This window comes from Bacillus rossius (assembly GCF_032445375.1).
Source record: "Bacillus rossius redtenbacheri isolate Brsri chromosome 4 unlocalized genomic scaffold, Brsri_v3 Brsri_v3_scf4_2, whole genome shotgun sequence".
In the NCBI taxonomy this organism is placed as follows: domain Eukaryota; kingdom Metazoa; phylum Arthropoda; class Insecta; order Phasmatodea; family Bacillidae; genus Bacillus; species Bacillus rossius.
The window spans coordinates 211,871-231,295 of NW_026962011.1; the positions used below are offsets into that span (position 1 = coordinate 211,871).

At 37.3% G+C, this 19,425-nt stretch overlaps 1 protein-coding gene across 4 annotated transcripts in view; it reads right to left on the reverse strand.

Annotated features, from left to right (window-relative positions):
* Positions 1-19,425, reverse strand: part of LOC134541952 (protein hobbit) — a 440,842-nt gene that overhangs the window by 128,982 nt on the left and 292,435 nt on the right. For all 4 annotated transcript variants that reach the window (XM_063385710.1, XM_063385709.1, XM_063385711.1 and 1 more), the window contains 2 exons: positions 16,019-16,217; positions 4,567-4,776 (listed from right to left, as the gene is read on the reverse strand). In XM_063385710.1, the coding sequence (XP_063241780.1) occupies positions 4,567-4,776; positions 16,019-16,217 (409 nt within the window). The remainder of the gene's footprint in view (positions 1-4,566; positions 4,777-16,018; positions 16,218-19,425) is intronic.

The window sequence follows — 19,425 nt, forward strand, 5'->3', positions numbered from 1 at the left end:
CAACTTAGATTTCTTCTCTAAAATTTTTCTTTGAATAAATTGCAGGCAGTTAGTTTTTATTCACGTAACTTTTGCTGACTCTTAACTTTGTGATGTTAAATTTTCTTTGTTGTCGTTAGTGGTCAAGCTTGCTTTTGCAGGTGCTAAATTATCTTTTGAGTGTCTAAGGTATGGGACTTAGTCATTCACCTTTGGACGACCGTTTTCTTATTTTTCTTTCAATTTTGTGTTGTTGCTGAGTAAGCATTTTAGAATTTTTTCTTTTTTTTTGTGGCTCATATTTCTTTCGTATTTGATCAGTATTGTCAATATAAGTATTGTTAAACTTTGATTAGGTATTCATCTATTTTAAAATTTTTTTTATTTTATCATGTTGTGTGTTTGAACTGCAGTCTTCAGAGCGGTATCATAAGAACAGGATCTTAGTGACCAGGATTTAAGTAGGGGTAGAGAATCCCCAATTATTTTGTAATAAGCAAGGGGTAGAGAATCCCCAATTTTGTTAATATGGAGGAGGTAGAAGACCCCCCATTTAGCTGAATAAGTAGGGGTAAGGAGTCCCCACTATTCTGAATAAGCCGACGGGCATTTTATATGAGGTATGGTCCTCTTTTGTTGTAGTATGTACTGGCGGTCCTGAGTATTTGTACCACCCTTCTGTCCTGCTTGTTTCTTCGATTGCACATTCATTTTCTTCGTCCTTTTCGTATTTTGGTCTTCGTCTTCGTTTTCGTTCTTCTTTAGCTTTGAGATTGGTCTCTCGTAGGTATGTGATAATCCTACATTTAGCTAATTTATGTCGATTCCGAGACAGAGATTTTTTGGTTTAGCTCACTTGTGTAAGCATTTAAGTATTTTTAATGTGAAGGGGTGAGTAGTCCCCATTTTGATGTAGATGTGTATATTCCTCATGGTGCATTGTCTGTTGTTTCATCTGTGTTTACTTGAGAATAGCAGAAAATTGATCCTGTGATTCTCCAAAAATCCTTAATAGGAAGAGTACTTTTACTCATACTTTTCGCAAAACAAAATCAAGGTCTACCATAATCTGGTTGACAAAAACATATTCGTGGTCATTCGTTTCCACCACTAACTCCGTCATTACCACTTGTTCGTCACTCATTGTGATTTCATTGGTTCTTTCTTTAAGATGTTTGGTTCGGTAAGTCAAACTTATCTTTATCTACCATACAACTCCCAAAGGTTAATTGTAACTTTAGCTACTTAATGTTTTCAAACATTGCTAATCCATTTCTTAATATGTCTATTATTCAGGTTATTAACAACCTAGTCGTATCACCATTCTGTTCTGTTCTGATCTGCATCTACACACAAATTTATTAATTAATATTTTGATCTTTTGATACCTCTCGTATATTGATGTTTTGCATTCTCGTGCATTTAAGTTTTATAGATTGCCATATAAAAAGAAATATTTTTTTTAAGAGAGTGGTGTGCTTTGAGGGGGGGAGTGTGTGCCGTTGTGCACTTGTTGTGTGGGCATGCGCCCATTATTGCTTATATATGTTGTTTAATTAAATGCAAACTGGGAGGCTACTTTTTATTATATCTTTTTGCAATACCTAATTGTTTTTTTTTACTTTTTGTTTATTTAAAGTATAATGAAGTTATTATTACTTTAAGTATCTATTTGTAAGAAATAATTGTTTTTGTATAAAAATCTTTTTTTTTTGTTAAAGTATATTTATGTCTTTGTTAAGCTTTGTGGATTTAAAAGAAAAACATATGGACTTCAAAAGACTTTAAACATCATAAATTAATTTTTCCTTTTGTTTATATTAATATTGTGGTTAAGATTAATTATTGAGCTATTGCACTTAAGTGCAGGAAAGTGTAACATTTTAAGTTTCTCATCTCTACGTATTGTCATATCTATGGTCATTTTCATATTGAAAAGGAAAAGGTAGTACTTTCCTTTTCTGTTTTTGTCAGCCATAATGTAGACTTAAAAATTTTTGTGCTCGTCACGTATCCATCGACATCCATGTCGAAAGTTGTGTATTTACTACCGCATTAGCGGTCCGGGTGTTGGCGACCTCTCGCTGCCCCATGCCTGAGGCGTGATCCATAAGCTTCGCCCATAACATCTGGGCACCCCAGGGCTTGTCCCGTGGTTCTACGGCGATGGGAGCCGCCAACAAATATCCCAGGAAAGTTTTCGACGACTAAATCCTAAGCATGCAGCATGGGTAGTTAACCTGTTTCGGCCACGCGTATCTTGCAATTTCATTGACTATTTCATCAAACTACCCCTTTGGCATCGTAATCTACATTTAATTCCTGAGCAATATTTTAATTCTTTCTGTATCTTAAATTTACGTTAATTATTTTGAAAATGTAACTAAGTAATAAGTATTTTGAAAATGTAACTAAGTAATAATTGTTGTGAATATGTAACTAAGTAATAATATTTTTTTTGGGGCCCCATTTTTGTTTTGACTGTACAAATACTCAATTAATACTCTTTATTGTGTTTTAAATAAATATGTTTTGTTATGGCTGACCCGATATCAGTGTATATTTTATGTTGCAATTACCTAACCTTTATATTTAATTTCTTATCTATATAAATTCTTAACAGGTTATCAACTTTTGTTCGGTAGTTTTCCCAGTCGGCATATTTCCTCTTTCTCACTTTTGAATACAACAAAGCAATGCTATTCAACCTAAGATCCCGGAGTCTTCCGTCGTGATTTACCTTGGTGAGGTTTAGCAAACTGAGCCAAGAGTAATTACCGGCAGAACTCCCATTACACAAATCATTCAAAGATAATATTGAGTATTAGTGTTGCACAACATTTTATGTGTCCATACCGTAATTATCGTGCCTGTTTGGTTCTGTTCCTGGGTGCTTGGGTGTGCCACCATCAACCTCAGCACAGCGAGGCAAAAACTCTGTTTCACTGCGAGCCGGTTCTACCCCAGCGACCGCCGAAGCTGGTCGGCATTGCACTCGCCCTCTTTACAACCTGGACTAGAGCTCCAGCTATGAGGAAGCCCGGACTTGAGCCTCTAGCTACGACGGAGCCTAAACTTGAGCAACCAGCTACGAGGGAACCTGGACTTGAGCCTCCAGCTACAAGGGAGCCCGGACTGGGATTTCTACGAGTGCCTGGTGAGGGGCTGCAGCAATGCCCTTATTTGAAAGTAAGGCCTCTTCTAAATTTTAAATCCATAAATTGGACTGTATATGCGAGCTGACTGTTCACTTGCTTACACAAGATGCATAATTTGATAGTAAAGCCAGGTTTACTTTGGTTTGTTGAAACGAAAAGTAACCATTTTTGCGCTATGTTTTGCTATGAGTGCGAATTTTAGATATGCTTAACTATTTCACTAGTAGTTCCTTTTCTCAAGCATTTAATTTGGTTTGAGCCATTTTGGAAGTGTGGTGAGCACACAGCCAGGTGCGTTTGGCCATTTCTGAGCAGTTTGGTTGGTTGTTGCATCATACTTGATGGAACTATAGTACGACATGAATAACTTTGTCATTTGCGCTTGTCTTTAGCATTTTGTGAGAGTTTGTGCAGTAAGAACATTATCATGAATTTTGTTTGGAAGAAATCTGCCACATTTTGAGAATTTTAGAGTGTCAAAATGGATAGTACCAGACGCAAAGCTATTTAGTCGAACTATAGGCACATTTTATCCCAGCATATCACACAGTGCAAGTAACTGGTTTTTGTAACAGCCTGTGTGGAATTTTTGGTTGAAAATTGGTTTTGAATTGTTTTTACATTACTTTTGAACTTAGCTGCGAATATTAAATAACATGGTGAGACTTTTGAAAAACTTGAGTGTTTCAATCAACTTCGTCCTAACTGCCGCAACACTGCCTGTTTGTACTGTGGGGAAAACAATTTATGCTTCTATTTCTTGGAAGCAGCATGGACTTATTTTCAAATCAATGGCCAGTATTTTAAGGAAATATGGTTCTTAGTGAAGTTGAACTTTTAAATAGACTTTTTGAGTATTTTATCATTGCTATGAATGTTCAGTATTAATTTTTCATTGTACCCACAAAATAGTTTGTTTTTCAATACTTGAGTTACATAATTTTACATTTATGCCCCTGTAATATTTTATAATCATCATTATAGAATTTTCCCTATAATTATTTTTACAATGTATGTCTTGTATATATATTTATCTTGTTCAGGTCAAGCATTAACCTTTTTTATGTGCTGCAGTATTCTAGTTATATGAAAATTTAGTCTATTACATACTAGCCTTACCACTGGTGGATATCAATTTCATGTACAATTGGGCAGTAAATTTAATTACCCAGTTTAGATGTGCCTTTTTCTCAGACTTTGCCATTGTTTACCTTATATCTACTCTGCTGTTTAACTCTGTTAGAATCATTCCTCAGCGACTCACTCTAATTTTTGCTAGGCTAGCCTGACAAGCCTCATCATCTAGGTATGAGTTTGTTGGGACAACAGAGCAGATGCCATACTGTCCTGGTATAACATTGTTGGGACAGAAGTGCAAGTCTGGTACCATCCTGGTATAACATGTTGGGACAGCACAGTGGTTGCGTACCGTCCAGATAGTCGCTCTCTCCAGCGCTGACGGTTGCGTAGTACTGCATGCACTCGAGACAGCCCACCCAGGTGGTCTTGGACACGAGGCTGCGCTCCTTCCACACGGGCCGGTGCACACGCTGTAGGATCTCTGCCTTGGCTGCACTGACGATCACGTAACCCTTCGTCTCACATCCCTTGAGCAGGACCTGTGAGTTGACCAGAACGACTGCGCCAAGGGCGCTTCCCTCATTAGCTTAACACTTGCAACAGTCATTGGGACCATGTAGATAGCTTCCACAGGAAAACAAACTTATCAAATAACTTAAAAAAAAAATCTAAGCATCTGGGTATACGGCACTTGGTAGGATTAATTTAGTGAATGGAACAGAAGTCAGATGAATGGAATAACGTAACCATGGTCTAGGTGAAAGTTTCAGTAACCTCGAAATAATGGCAGACATGCGTGAGTATCCATATATAGCAACCCAGGTTACTGCCCTTTCCATTTGGTAAATAGATAAATTTACAATGTACTATGTTGTCTTATTGCAAATGCTAATGTTAGTTTTCGTTAATTAACAGCTTGTTATTTTTTCTAAGAAGCATTTATGTATTTAACATTTGTTTTATGATCATAGTTTATGTTCCTTCATGCTTTACTATTTACTTTAACAATTTGATAATTTTGTGGTAAATAATACCTTATATCTTCTTTCTTATGTATTTGGTGGTTAAATAAAGTTTTTATGTGCTTTGATATATTATTTTAAATATTGCTTGTGTGTCTTTGTACGTAAAGAAAAATAGCAATCCAATTTCTTCTGTGTATATTTTTTCTGGCTACGGTTTTTTGTCCGGAAAGTCGATGTAATAGTGCAGCCGGTTGCGTGAGATGAGAAAGAGAGTTCAGATACTGTGGGAAAAAATGTTTGAATTATCAGGTCACTGTTGCCATGCACCATGATTGGCTGGTTGTTTTTAAATGCAATTTTGTGACTGGGCGGTGAGAGCTCGCACCTGCGTTTCTGCTGCAGAATGTTAAGTAGTTGTAAGCTAGCAAATTGAGTCTTTGTTTGGACAAAGTACCAAGTAGGTCGCGGCAGGGCGAGGGCTCAGTTATTAAAATATGTGAGTGTATAGAGCATTTCGCGGCTGTGGTTCAGGCGCCACCAAGCAAGATCAACCTTTTTTTTTTCTTTTCATTTTTGGACTTTTTTCAACTAGAATATTGACAGTCATTAATATTCTTTTTGGTCGTCGTTCCAAGGACTGAGTCTTTGGCGGTACCGTGAGTTCGTGAATAACCACGGGACATCCGAATGAACTTTCTTATAAATTAACCTGCATCTTTTGGTACCTGCGAAAAGTCAATGTGTTTGTTGAGGTTATGTGCAACGTGTTTGTAAATTTTGCATGTACTTTTTTGTGTGGTCGCAAGATGGCTGCCACAATGACAGTGAATTTTTTACAAGCATTAATAAAAATATCTTGAAATCAGTTGGTGTCGGAGTGACATTATTTTATTAAACTAATCGATGATGGCAACATTTTTTATATCAATAAATTTGTTGATTTAAATTTTGTACATTTTTTTTCCAACAGTATGTTTGTTTATTATTTTTGTTTTTATCACTGCCTGTTCTCGTGTGCGCATAGGGTTTTCCAGTCTGGGATCTTCCAGGTTCGAATCTCATTTATATTCTCTGTCTGCTCACCAGACCACCCTGTGGGTTTTTTTGAAACTGAGTTCTTGGGAGATGCACCACTGCCAGAACCCTGCGCTAATCAGTGACTTTCACTGAGAGCATCCAGCTCTCTGAAGCACACGTCCGGCACACAGTATCAGCCAAGTTCAAAAGTGTGAATTATCTTTTTACAGTTTTACACCAGCTTATTTTCAGTCAAAATACCATGACTTTCAGACAATGAAATTGGCTACAAACAAAAATATCACAAATGTACTCACCTGCAAAAAAGGAATAAATTTGTTTTGATTGTAATCAGAAAGACTATGTAAACTGCTAATTAAGAAAATGGAGTTCACTGGCCAATTTTTTTTTTTTTGCTTTTTTTTGGAGAAACACATCTAATCATTGTTATTTTTTTCTTTTCTCTTTACTTAACAAACATTTTTATTTTGACTATTCTCTAAAGAAAAGTGTTATCTTTGATGAAATATATACGGCTAACTCTGTTACAGTAAGTCATCATATTCATTTTATTAGTAAAGAAGCAATTGAATAAAGTAACTTTGCCTTCCCTTGTCGTTAATTATAGAGGCTGTTTGCCCAGCATTAAGAAGAACACGGGTTTTAAGTGTGGAAGTCATGCTAGGGAAGGAAAACATTAAAAAATAAAATTTAAAAAAGGAATGCAGACACTCACGTGCTACCTGCATTTCAGTGGATCGTTAAGTTAACATAAGTAGTACAGAATGACTGAAATAATAAAAATATGAAAGGAAAGTCTGATTTGTTAATCATATTTATGGTATTATGTGATTAAATATTAATTATGTATTTATTTTGGTTAGATTTTATATACAGTTGAACAGGGTGTCCAGCAAACCAGGATAGAAAAATTCCCTGACTTTTTCAGGTTTTCCAGACAAAAATGAAAATTTTTCCAGAAAAATTCAGATTGATATCTTTCAGAGATTTCTTAAATTAAAGTAACAAATTATTTGCAGTTGTGTGACCCAGAAATGCAGAGCTGTAATATCGTGTAGCAACAGCTTCCTTTTCTTTGTCCCAGAATCTGACGTAAATATCCATTTGTTGCATTTGAGCAACTTTGTTTAAACTTTCATCAAAAGCAAGAACAATATGATGACAGTCAACAACATTATTTAACATTTCCTTTTGAAAGTAAGGAGTAAGGCCTGACACAATTGTGTATGCTAATTTGGTTTTCTGTAATTGCATTCCTGCAGCTATTTCACTATCTGGAAACATTATTTTGAATAAAGATACACTATTGGCAGCAGACCTAAGAGAAGAATGCTGCATAATGGCATTCAAACACCACAAAATTTCTGATTTTGTAACACTGTCTTTCCTGAAATATTGTTCAACACCTCAAGAACTCACAGACTAGGATCTACTAGGCATATCACTATTATGTGACAAATAGCTTTGAGATGATTTGACGTTACCTGACGAATGAAGTTGTTCATTAGAGGCTTGTCCATCGGCAACTTGTCCATTGAATTTACTTGTGGTAACTTTAGACACAACAGTAACCAATTTGAAAAAAATACCAACTGACTTGGAAGAATTCACTGCATTATTTGCATGTTGGTGTTTTTGGTCTTTCATGTGGCTTGAAAGAGCTTGTTCGCCCATATTACTGAGGGAAACGACAGTCTTGCATAATTTACAAAAAAAAAATTTAATTCATCGTCCGGCACTTCCGTGCACCAACTAAATGCTGGGTCAAGTAGCCATGTCGGATTGAACGATGTTTTCTTGAAATTAGACATTATTCACCGAAATTGTAGAGGCCTAGTCGCAGCTCCAATAAAATCTAGCAGAAAGACCGCTGAAAATTCGCAATAAACAATGCTACATTTTATAACTTCAGGGATGGAAACAAACTGACTAGCTCAAATTACTGACTTTACTGACTGGAACAAGGAAAAAAAACTGACTTTACTGACCAACAAGGAGAGGAAAACTGACTAAGTACAAACTTATTTAAACTTTACCGTGCATCAAAGATGCAGAAAAAATGTACAAATTTCTGGCTTCCATTATCCCCATAGCCAGCCAACTCGCACTTTTAAACGTTTCAAAAATTTTAATCATACAAATAAAATTTATAATACTATTTACATAGTCATAAAGTTCACAAACTGGATTGTTACAAACATTTTCATAAACTTATCAGTTTGCAGATGTTACAACATTATCAAAACAAAACTTGTTACATGCTATGTCTTTATAACAATGTCCATTAAATTAAAGCATACTGAATAATATTAAATTGCATTAGTTACAACACCGCTGACCATTCACAATAATCATAATATTACAGCACACACTAATTTAATTAAATCTGTCTAGTTACATTGTTTTCAATATAGTACACTTTATTACTAAATAAATAATCTTAATTTTTGTAATATTGCACTTAAATTGATACAAACACTGTTAGCAATAAATGTAACCATACACACATTTTACTTTAACTTATTAAAATTGCACAAATACCATATAAAAAATATTGCAGTTACATCCAAAATTATTTCACGAGGAAAGATTTTTGGTTTTTTGTTGAAAAAACTTGTAATAAGAGTTGACTTTCTTTTCTCTAGAGACCACTGTACTTTATCAGCATGTTTTTTTTTTTCCCCTGTCTCCTCCCTTACTTTTGTTACACTTTCCAGCATAGCTTGGGCCACACTAGCAGCCACCATATCCTTCTCATTGAGTACATCTTTCAACAACCTATCAGCAACGCTTCTCTTCTCTTGCTTTCAGATCTTAACTTCTTCAGTGTTGCCTCTTCTTCTTCTTCTTCAATGTTTACTTTTTCTGTTTTCAACTGTTGCTGGAGGTCTCTCTCGACTGCTATTCGGTGTTCTTCTTCCTCTTTAACTTTCTGTTTCTGTTCCATAATTTTCTGCTGATCTTCACAGTACTGTTTGTACCGAACATGTGCAGTACGTGTCAAATTCAGGAACTCCTTAGTTATGTGTACTAGATGGACGTTATCATCGTATACCTGATGGAGTGCACCTTTAACCTGCTGATGAGCATCCAGAACTCTTTCTGACATATTAGCTTTATCACACGTCAAAATTTGCCCAGACCGTGAAAAACCTCTTTCAACATCTGCACTTCCATGTGAAAGTGACAAAGCAGCTTTCACTACTTTCATCACTGTGGGGAATTTCACATCTTCAGAATTATTTTTCCTCTTAAAGAACTGATTCCAGTACACATTTATGCGGCTTTTCTGGCTACCAGGTTCATCTTCCTCCAGCGCCAACAATTTCCACTCATCTGCAAGTACATATATCTTCGGCAACAAATGGAAGTGATCTTGCCACTTTCACTATTTCTTTGAGACTTCCCTCTTTGACACGGTTTGGTGGAGACAAACACTGTAGATGCCTAAGAAGAGGCTTGGACAACAAGGACTATTTCATGAAAATGTCTTTATATGAAGCAGTAAAATGCTTTTTAGTTTGCATCATAAATATCTCCCTCTCCTTCTCACTCACTTTCTTCAGTTCTTCATGCACACCATTGCCACAGCATATTTCTTTCAATGGTAAATAATGCTCAAAACTGAAAGCTTCTACAGAAAATGGAGCTGATGGTTTGCAAATATGGTTCATTACTGTTCTAGCAAGAGTTTTCAGTTCATCGTACATGATGTGAACCAAAGGCTCTTCTTTTTGAAATTTCCTAGTAAAATTAGTAAATAAACCAGCACTTCTACCTACAAAAAAATATTACTTCAGCTCTCATAGTCTTGTCTTTCAAAAGTCGCACAATACTCTTGTATTTGAATGACTTCATTAAATGACTCTTATATTTAGGAATGTAATCCATTAAATACTTGATGACAGCAGGCCATTTCTCAAGAAGTCTTTCACCTGCACTCTCCAAAGACAATCTTGATGAAACATGTTAGATTAAATGGTGATGAGGTACATTCACATCCGTCTGAACTTCTGCAAAATTCTCTCTACGAGCAGGCCAGCCATCAAAAAAATCATGAACAAGAAAGACGAGGTTAGAAGCATCATCTCCAAACTCCAAAATACCACTGCGGAAAGCATTGTGTACAATATGTATGTTACAAGTGCCTGTGTCTACCATCACTTTTCTTTTCGTAAGAACAAGAGAATCGTTCATTAGCCGAGTAACAGATTTATTTACATTAGGGCCATCATTACTGAGCATTAACAAATTGGCACGAGGGAGCTGAGCACCATCCAATGCTTCACTTAATTTCACATAAATATCACTGGCTGTTGCTTTTCCCAAATAAAATGTCTGCAGATGCCAACTGTTCTCTCTTTTTGTTTTGACCAATACTTGACTGCAATTTGTAGTTCTTTCATGGAAGCATTATTGGTTGTCTCATCATAACATAAAGTAAAATACTCCCCATCCATATCTTCTAGCATTTTTTTTTTGAAATACGGAGCAAGAGCATCTGTTGTTAAGTATCGAGCATTGGTCCAAGAAAGAGAAAAATCTTTTGGAACAGAAGAAGGAAACATGGCTTCAAAAGTTTCACGGATGTTTTCACATGATGCTGCAAATGAAAAACCAGCAGAAATAGCTTTCAAAACCCAAATCAGTTCTGCTCTTGAAGCAACTTCCCTAACATCATATAACTGAATAGTTTCTGTTACACCTGACAAACTAAAACCACTAGTACTTGGGCGTGCTGTAGTCAAGTGAAGCTGTGATGCTGAAAGTATCAGTCTACACTGTTCTTTGTGTTTCTTATTTACTGCATGTTGTTCAACTGCTTCAAACCCCATGTAATATTGAAAGTCTTTGAACAAACCAAACAAAACATTTCTGCTTCATTCACTTTGCGTTCCCACTCCGAAACACAATAACCATTTTTATCAGTCTTTTTCAGCCAATCTGAGCGAAAGCTACACTTCCCCATGGTTCAGATTCAAAATTCAAAATATCACTGTAACAATTTCCATCCACTAAACTGAATCCATCTGCAACAACAAAAGGAACAAAATCACCATCTTAACATTTATATAAATCTATTAAAGTCCTAGTACAATGATCCAATCAATACTTTGTCCTATTATACCCAATGCTCTGTTTTTGATTGAATCATTGTGCTCAAGACTTCAGTACTTCCATTATTAAGCATAAGAGCACTTAAAAAGCCTTCAGATATGCTTCATTGGGCATTGATAGGTATGTGTACTTACTGCATTGGTCCAAACATGTCTTCTTAGAAAAAAAAAAAAAAACAAAGGTAAAACTACAGAAAAACTGACTTTTACTGACCATTTCTCATTTTTACTGACTAAATACTGACTTTGCCAAAAAAAATTGACTTTTACTAATTTTACTGACCAGTTTCCATCCCTGTAACTTCCTAAGATCACAGCAATAAAATTCGTAAGTATTTTGGCTATGACTAGAGTACAAAAATTTCCAAAATAATATTCATATCTTTCAAAGAAAATTATGTTTGGCAATCTGAGAGAACTGACAAAACGTGTAAAGAAACAGAAGAAACTGTAGTAATAGCGCCGGTGGTCGGTTCGGCCAGCTTCGGTAACTACACTCGAGAACCGCCAAAAGTATGGTATGTTGAACCCAAAATATGGTACAGCAGCAATATATTAGCCAGACTAACTATGAACAGTAGCTTACAAGTTTACAATCTATGGTATTATCTGCCCCCTTCCTAACGTTGGGTGCGGTATTATCATCAAAATACGGTATGCATGTCATACATACGGTAGGTATTTATATACTTCATGAAAGCAGCACGCTTATATGTCGCAAGTCCAGATACGTAAAGGAAAACATTAGTTTAAATATGATTTGATTTGTAAAATAGTAAAACTAAAGAATGTATTCTGTAAAACTTTAAGAAAAACCTTCATGATAAGCGAGTGGTTAGTGGTTTTGGTAATTTTCAGAACTTTCACAATTTGCCCTGACTTTTCCCTGACTTTTCCCTGACCACCAAAATTCCCTGACTTTTTCAGGTTTCCCAGGTTTTCCAGGTCGCCGGACACCCTGTTGAATGTAGTTTTTTATTATTATTTTTCCTATAAACTGTTTGGTCAGAAAATCAATATGTATATTAATTATATTTTCACAATTTAAAGCATCTTCTGGTTAGTGAGGTTGTGAAATTCTAAAAGGTTTATAAAGAAAGGAAGACACAGGAAAAACATGGGCACAACACCCTGTCGCCAGTAAGTTATTTTTCACGCTTCAAGTTAGTGTGTTGTTGGGAAAAACCCAATGCATAGGTGCATAAATGCACAGCAGTGGAGAATAATGTTCACTGGGCACTGTCTCGGCAGCGGATCAGGATGAGCCATACTTTCCAAATTTTAAGAGAACAAATGTTAGGAACACACTTTCCTTATATGGTCATGTGTCTGGTTCTATATTATGATTGGGAAGAATGGGGTTGCTTTTCACCTTTGTAAGGCAAGACATCTTTATGGTTCAACTAGCTGTTGTTCGATTATCACTGCATGCTGTTGCATCATCTGCAACTCACAAAATGATTTGAGAAATACATGAAGAAATAATTTAGCCTGCTGGTCAGGGTCAGCTCAAGTTTTAAGTGAATTTTTTTTATCTTCGTTTGGACTGTATTTAACTAGAAATTTTACCCCAAGCATCGGCACCAATTCATAGTGATCGTTGTCAACCCTCCCACCCCACTGGGACAATTCTGTGGGATATTTTACCTTATTTAAAAACTTAATTAAGGGACTTCCATTTTGTTTATAATTGAGTGATGAGCTCAGGGCCCCCACATGGCCGGTGCTACCGTTGCTATGGCAACGGGGCCCATGGGTCTAGGGGGCCTGCGAAAGAAAGAAAAAACTTAAAACCAAAAAAGTAGACAAATTTAAATAAATCATAGAAAACAATTAAACAGTAAGGCCTAAATTTAGTTACAGATGAAATATTACACCATAGTAATATTATTCGGAATATGCTGTGCGTACAGAACGTGTCTGAATCTACAACTGTGAGTAACAAAACCACAGTGCAGAACACTTACACTCATATATTTGCCATTATTCAAAATCAATTTACGTTGACAATCAAAACACTGACTTAAAACTAGTTTTAATGTGTTTTAAAAATAATTTTTGAAACGGTAAAAAAAAAAAAACTAAAACAATATTCATAAAGGTAAAAAAAAAATTTTTTTATCGGTTGGAAAAAGAAGGGGGGGGGGGGGGGGCATCATGACTTCTAGCAACGGGGCCCACAGAATGTGATGTGGGGGGTCTGGATGAGATACAGTGAATATGAGTGAAATATCATCTGGAACTGTTACGTAAGATATGATCAATGCGTTGTTTTGAAAAAATCATTATAAAACAAAAAACTGCGCAAAATTTTCTTTTATTTAAAAATTCTAGCAGAAAAAAAATTACACTAATGAAAAAATAACTCGCCCTCAATACGAACTTAAATATAAAACTTTAAAGTTTAAAGTCAAAATACATAATCATCATAAACATTCTCGAAATTGTCTAGTTTCTATTCTGGGTTGGTTAGCCAGGCCAGCCTGGAATGTAACACAGTTTCCCTTTGGCTTTGTTAACTTTGGTTCGTGCCATCTGCCACAGATAACAGTACTGTAGTTACATATTTACATTTCTTGATTTCCGTTCCATTCATGAAATTACTCCTACCAAATGCTGTATACCGACAGTTAAGATGTTACACATCATCAACCAAATACACCTTTGTTTTTCACTTCATACTCTTAAATTACTAATGGGAATTGCCTGTACATTTAGAGTAATGTTAATAAGTTTAAACTATATGCAGCAAAGAAAAGAAAATATATATTGTGAATGTAAGTTAAAGTGCCAAAATCTGACACAGGGTTTTCTATCCTCTTGCTGTGACAGCTAGATAAAGCTTCTTACCAACACGTGTATGGTACGTGACTGTCTTAGGTACCTCTCTGTCTCTCTACTATCTGTCCCCTCCCCCTCAATCAAGGATACATTTTATTATTATACCTATCGAGTGAAAATACCTGTTATAGTATAGCATGTCATCTTCATAGTGGGAAAAGGAGGAACAGTAACCAATGAGCCAGTTCTTGTACAGGATATCATCCTCCTAGCAAGGCGAGGTGGGCCAGTACTTACTGAGCCAGTTCTTGTACAGGATGTCATCCTCCTAGCAAGGAGAAGTGGGCCAGTCCTAACTGAGCCAGTTCCTGCACAGGATGTCATCCTACTAGCAAGGCGAGGTGGGCCAGTACTCACTGAGCCAGTTCCTGTACATGATGTCATCCTCCTAGCAAGAAGTGGGCCAGTACTCACTGAGCCAGTTCCTGTACAGCTGTGGCGGATCCAAGGGGGGGCACCAGGGGCAAGTGCCCCCCACCCCCCACCCCGAAAAACCCGTTGTCTGCTACATTAATATTACTGACAAAAATGATTGTTTCTGAAACCAATAAAATATTTTAATATAATTAATGAATTTTTTGTAGAATCATAAAATATGGTGGTTGGATGTTATGTGTAGTGTGAGTAGATTAAATACAAATTTAGTAATTTTAAGACATTTTTTCTCTGGCTACTCTGAAATCCTAGAGTGCCCCCTCCGAGATGAACCTCTGGATCCGCCACTGCTGTACAGGATGTCATCCTCCTAGCAAGGAGAAGTGGGATAGTACTAACTGAGCCAGTTCCTGCACAGGATGTCATCCTCCTAGCCAGGCGAGGTGGGCCAGTACTCACTGAGCCAGTTCTTGTACAGGATGTCATCCTCCTAGCAAGAAGTGGGCCAGTACTCACTGAGCCAGTTCCTGTACAGGATGTCACCGTCCTAGCAAGGAGAAGTGGGCCAGTACTCACTCAGCCAGGTCTTGTACATGATGTCATCCTCCTAGCAAGGCGAGGTGGGCCAGTACTCACTGAGCCAGTTATTGTACACCACATCATCCTCCTAGCAAGGAGAAGTGGGCCAGTACTAACTGAGCCAGTTCCTGTACAGGATGTCATCCTCCTAGCAAGAACTGGCCAGTACTCACTGAGCCAGTTCCTGTACAGGATGTCATCGTCCTAGCAAGGAGAAGTGGGCCAGTACTAACTGAGCCAGTTCCTGTACAGGATGTCATCCTCCTAGCAAGAAGTGGGCCAGTACTCAGTGAGCCAGGTCTTGTACAGGATGTCATCCTCCTAGCAAGGCGAGGTGGGCCAGTACACACTGAGCCAGGTCTTGTACAGGATGTCATCCTCCTAGCAAGGCGAGGTGGGCCAGTACACACTGAGCCAGGTCTTGTACATGATGTCATCCTCCTAGCAAGGCGTGGTGGGCCAGTACTCACTGAGCCAGTTATTGTACAGCACATCATCCTCCTAGCAAGGAGAAGTGGGCCAGTACTAACTGAGCCAGTACCTGTACAGGATGTCATCCTCCTAGCAAGAACTGGCCAGTACTCACTGAGCCAGTTCCTGTACAGGATGTCATCGTCCTAGCAAAGAGAAGTGGGCCAGTACTAACTGAGCCAGTTCCTGCACAGGATGTCATCCTCCTAGCAAGGCGAGGTGGGCCAGTACTAACTGAGCCAGTTCTTGTACAGGATGTCATCCTCCTAGCAAGGCGAGGTGGGCCAGTGCTCACTGAGCCAGTTCTTGTACAGGTTGTCATCCTCCAAGCAAGACGAGGTGGGCCAGTGCTCACTGAGCCAGTTCTTGTACAGGATGTCATCCTCCTAGCAAGGCGGGGTGGATCAGTACTCACTGAGCCAATTCTTGTAAAGCACATCATCTTCCTGGCAAGCAGCCAGGCCTTGAAGGTGCTGCTCCTTGGTCTGCACTGACAGGTCGTCACTGAACACCACAGTTTTGTTGTCTGCCTCAGCTATAAGCTGCTGCAGCATGGTGGCTGCGTGGCCCGACTGCAGCTTGCTCATGGGTGATGGTGTGGCCTGTACTGTGCCCTGGACACACAGTGCATTCTTACTTCATGTCACTTCTCGCATCAGAGAAGACAAGTTCTTTTTCAAAAATTTCTGTCCTACAAAATTTATAAGTCATTTAAAATGAGTTTAATAAAATTAAGATGTAGTTTTAGGCAATAAGAGAATTAGTTTATTTTATAAATACATACTACATTACAAGATATTTTTAAACAATAAAGGTTCATTTTCATTTCTACATATATATATTCTTTCTTTTATTATTAGCAAGAAGCAGCTACATGATAATATATTTGATAAATAAACTAATTGTGGCACTAATCAGTTATTTATTAGTACCTATTACAAAGACCCATTCTATTTATTCCACAAAGATTAATACAAAATGCTTGGACATTTTCATAAGTTATACATCTTGTTAATCTCTTATCTCTTTACTACAGATAAAGAGCTACGTTTATTTTAGAAATCTTTATTTTACAATTTAACTTATATTTCACAAATTACTATATCAATTGCATCGAAATTTAACACGCACATTTAAACACATAGTAAAGTATTTTTCTCTTGCAGCAAGTTATGAAAAACTTTAATTTTTTTTGTCAGGTTTATCATAGATGCCATGCTTTTTTTTATTAATTTAAAATCCATTAAACAACTAATTTTTTTTAGGGCACATACGCATTTATGATATGAGTCTAAAATTATTTCATACAAGTAAAGATTATGTGTGTCAAAGATTTCCCCTACGAGAAATTACTGCATTTTTCATCCAGCCGTTGAATTGCGTAATTTAAATAGTTAAATTATAATTCACTAACTGCTGTAATGCTGCCTATATAGTGACACAGAAAGATAAGATAATAGTAAGAAAATTACAGCGAATAGTAGCTGCAGTGCTGTGAAGCAAATGTGCTGTAGGGACATTAACAAATGCGCATACATCCACATATGCACATACATCTGCATATGTGAATACATCCACTAAGTCATGTCTTCACCTAAAACCGCTCTTGTTTCTTTATTCTTTTTATTTTCGTTAATTTGTTCATTAATTTTAATCCTTGCAATTGTAAGTTTTAGTTTAATTTATTTCTGACTTGTGTTATATGCTTGCCTTTTTTTTTTATTTATTTACTCTGGGCACCATTATTGTGGGGCGTAGGCGTGGAGTGAGTACTGTAACTATTAGGCCTTGTTGTTTTGTTTTGTGGGCGCGGTGCGGTGTCAACATTGGGCTACAAGCAGCGTTGGACTGGAACTTGGCTGCTCCGCGGCAGACAGAGTTCCGCCTCGGCGGTAGGTGGTTGCAGCATGCATTTCCCGGACAAGACTTTGAACCTGATCCAGAACTACTTCGGACCTGATGGTAATGGAGACTTGGGATGCGTCACCGGCCAGGATGGCGGCCTGCAAATTACCAAGTAAGGTTATGACGCCTTTTACTCACAGCAAAGATTCGGGCTATTTGAGGGACTTATTTACTGTGCACCAAACTGAGACCTAGTCTTAAAGTATTTGTTTGCATACAATTTCGTGTCACTGCCATTAACTTAGCCTCATAAACTAGGTTCTCATTATGCAAGATTTACAGTCTTGGATTGATGAGTGTGTTTTTCTGAAGTGTGCCTCGCTTGTGAACAGTACTGCACCTGGCTTGGCCATTTGCGTTGTGTAGTAGCGATGCATTTGAAGCAGTGAAAAGCAGAGTAACTCCTTAGCAGTAGCCGCAGCGCACAGAAATGCATGATATGGCATGATGCAAATAACTTTGCTTTCGGGTAGCTGTATTTTGCTAATATTTTAGTTTTGGTAGCATGAACTTTTGATCCCACACTTTCAGACTGATTGCTTTTGTGAGCACATTTAGTTGAGCACATTTGCACCTCTTTCATAAGCATTTTTTCTCTTACTACCCTACAAGATGTTTGGGTGCAGCTATACCTTATTATAGCCCACATATTTTTGTATGTCAGTGCAATTGAGACTCGGGCACTGGGCACTGTGTATGGTTTGCAGACACTTTTTGTTTTGCCTACGAATGAAATGTTACATTCTTGCACTTCGTGTTGTAACTTTTTTACAGACAGATTATGAAACAAATAGTGTTTGAGCAAAATTATTTTTGTAGATTAAAGACATTATATACTAGGGAGAAGGCTATGCAATGCGTGAAATATGTCACAATTTTTTCCCGCATTTTTGATGCACGTGTTTGCTCAGAGGACTTGGATCTTTTTGGTCTTGTTCGCATTTTATGTTGTCGCCCACACATTTTGCATAGGACTACACCACTGTGTGATAGTGGGACACCATAAGGATTTTATTCAAGTATATTTCATTAAGAGTGTAAATAATTTTGTTAAGTTTTTAGTGGCGCTTTCAAAAGTAATGCTTTTGCGCCCATGTCACTTTTATATTTAGCTATTGTGGTTTATTTAGATCATGTTTATATATTTATATCTAGATTTTTATGTGTGTTGGACAATGCTAGGAAACTTTTGCTGTTACATCAAAATCAGCCCAGCCATACTGGTTTGTATCGCCACCTTGTACAGTGCTATGGTAAATTATGTATTTAATTTAAATTTATGCTTTTTTCTTTCTTTTTCCATTGAGGTTTTAAATCTGATTTGCTCTTTAAATAGGCTATCAGCAGACTTCACTCTGATCCCTTTAGCTAGTTTTGCTAGTAGAGCTTCACCACATGTGCACATACATCCGCATACAGTAGAACCCCGATTTTGCGAACACGGATTTAACGAAAACAGCGATTTAACGTAAAGGTTTTCAGGAACCATCAAAAAACACCAATTTATTAAAATATTAATATAGATTTCCAAAAAATGAAAGTAAATTGTATTATTAAGAAATACACTCTGTGGTGTCAGTAATAGAATGGAGGTACTATATATTAATATGTGACTTTGCATCATCTGTCCAAACACGAAAAAATAAAAAAAAATTGTTCAAATTGCTTAAAAACTCCGGGCGCTGTAACTGAATTGCGTAGGTGCGTGCCATTGCGCGCGCCTGGATAGATAGACTGTCCGCGACACATGACGTCATGAAGGGTTTCTTTGTCCGCATCCCCCTCCCCCTCCTCTATTCCTGGCTTGACTCACCACGTTATCTTCCACTCACGCCTGCAGTGCTAGGCAATAATCTCACGTTTCCAAATATTCCCTTTCCCATCCTCCAGGTTTTTTCAACTTGTGACAACGTCACA